General features: G+C 78.5%; 1 protein-coding gene across 1 annotated transcript; it reads right to left on the bottom strand.

Moving 5' to 3' along the window:
• Window positions 1-349: 349 nt before the first annotated feature.
• INSM1 (INSM transcriptional repressor 1) lies at window positions 350-1,546 on the bottom strand (the record flags this gene model as incomplete). Its single annotated transcript, XM_080716620.1, has 1 exon — window positions 350-1,546. The coding sequence occupies one exon, from the start codon at window positions 1,544-1,546 to the stop codon at window positions 350-352; it is 1,197 nt and encodes a 398-aa protein (XP_080572746.1).

Genomic DNA, 1,546 nt, shown 5'->3' with positions numbered 1-1,546 from the left:
GAGGGGAGGAGGGAGAGGAGGGGGAGGGGAGGAGGAGGAAGAGGAGGGGGAGGGGAGGAGGAGGAAGAGGAGGGGAGGAGGAAGAGGAGGGGAGGAGGAAGAGGAGGGAGAGGAGGAGGAAGAGGAGGGGGAGGAGGGGGAGGAGGAGGAGGGAGAGGATGAGGAAGAGGAGAGGAAGAAGGGGAAGAGGGGGAAGAGGAGGGGAAGAGGGGGAAGAGGAGGGGAGGAGGAGGAAGAGGAGGGAAGGAGGAAGAGGAGGGGGAGGCGGCGGCGGCGGCGCTGGCGGCGGCCGCGGCGCGGGGTCTCCGTGGGTGTCGGCGAAGGCACAGTCCTGGCGCGCGCGAGGCCCCTAGCAGGCGGGGCGCACGGGCACCTGCAGGAGGATCACCTGTCGGTTCTCCGAGGGGTGGCACTTGTTGATGTGCCGCGTGAGGCCCGGGGAGCTGTAGAAGGTGGCCGGGCAGTACTTGCAGGGGAACACCTGCGCGGCGTGCAGCAGGCGCAGGTGGCGCTCCTGCGCGCCCTGGCTGGGGAACGTCTCCCCGCACGCCGGGCACAGGTGGCACTCGGCGGCGGCGGCGGCGGCGTCCGGGCCGGGCGCGTCGGGGGCGGGCGCCGGGCCGTCGGGCCGCGGGTAGCGGGCCAGCAGGTCCCCGGGCGGCGCGGGCGGGGGCGCCGGCAGGTGCTGGCGCAGCTGGGCCTGGCGGCGGCACTTCTTGGCGCCGCGGCGGCACTCGGGCAGCCCGTCCTCGGAGCCCGACTCGGACGCGCCGCCCGGGCTCGGCGTGTCCCGGTCGCCGGCGGCGGCGGGGGGCTCGGGGGGCGCGGGCGCGGGCCGCGGCTTGTGCCAGCGGCGGTGCGAGGCCAGGTTGGCCGGGCAGCTGAAGACCTTGGCGCACTCGGGGCAGCGGTACTCCACGCGCACGATGCGCGAGCAGCGGTGCTGCGCCAGCGCGAACGGGTCGGCGTACTCCTCCCGGCAGAGCTGGCAGATGAACTCGCCCAGCGGCCGCGCGCCCCCGCGCCCCCGCGGCGCCCCCACCGGGCCCTCCTTGATGCGCAGCCCCAGCACGGGCGACGTGGTCACCTCGTCCTCGAAGTGCAGCCTGCGGATGGCCTTGGGCCTCTTGGCGCCCGCGGCCCGGGGCGCCTTGGCGGGCGGCTCGGCGGCGGCGGGGGGCGCGGGGGGCGCGGGCCGCCGGCCGGGGGGGCGCGGCGCGGCGGGGGGCGGCGGCGGCGGGGCGGCGGCCGGGAACGCCGCGGCGCCCATCTTGAGCTCGGCGGGCGCGCAGAGCAGCGCGGCGGGCGCGGGGAAGGACTCGGCCGACGCGGGCGAGCCCAGGCCGCCGCCGCGCTCGAAGCAGCGGAGCCGCTCGTGCTCGCGGCTCACGGGCCGCGTGGGGCTGCGGAGCGGCGCGGGGTGCGCGGCCGCGGGGTCCCCGCAGGGCGGGCCGGGGGGCGCGGGCGCGCCGTCCTCGCCGCCGCGGACGCGGTAGGACACGGGCGTGGGCCTCCGGCTGCGCTTGACCAGGAAGCCGCGGGGCAT

This window comes from Muscardinus avellanarius, assembly GCF_963383645.1.
Source record: "Muscardinus avellanarius genome assembly, chromosome: 19".
Classification (NCBI taxonomy): domain Eukaryota; kingdom Metazoa; phylum Chordata; class Mammalia; order Rodentia; family Gliridae; genus Muscardinus; species Muscardinus avellanarius.
This window is presented reverse-complemented; position numbering and strand designations above follow the sequence as displayed.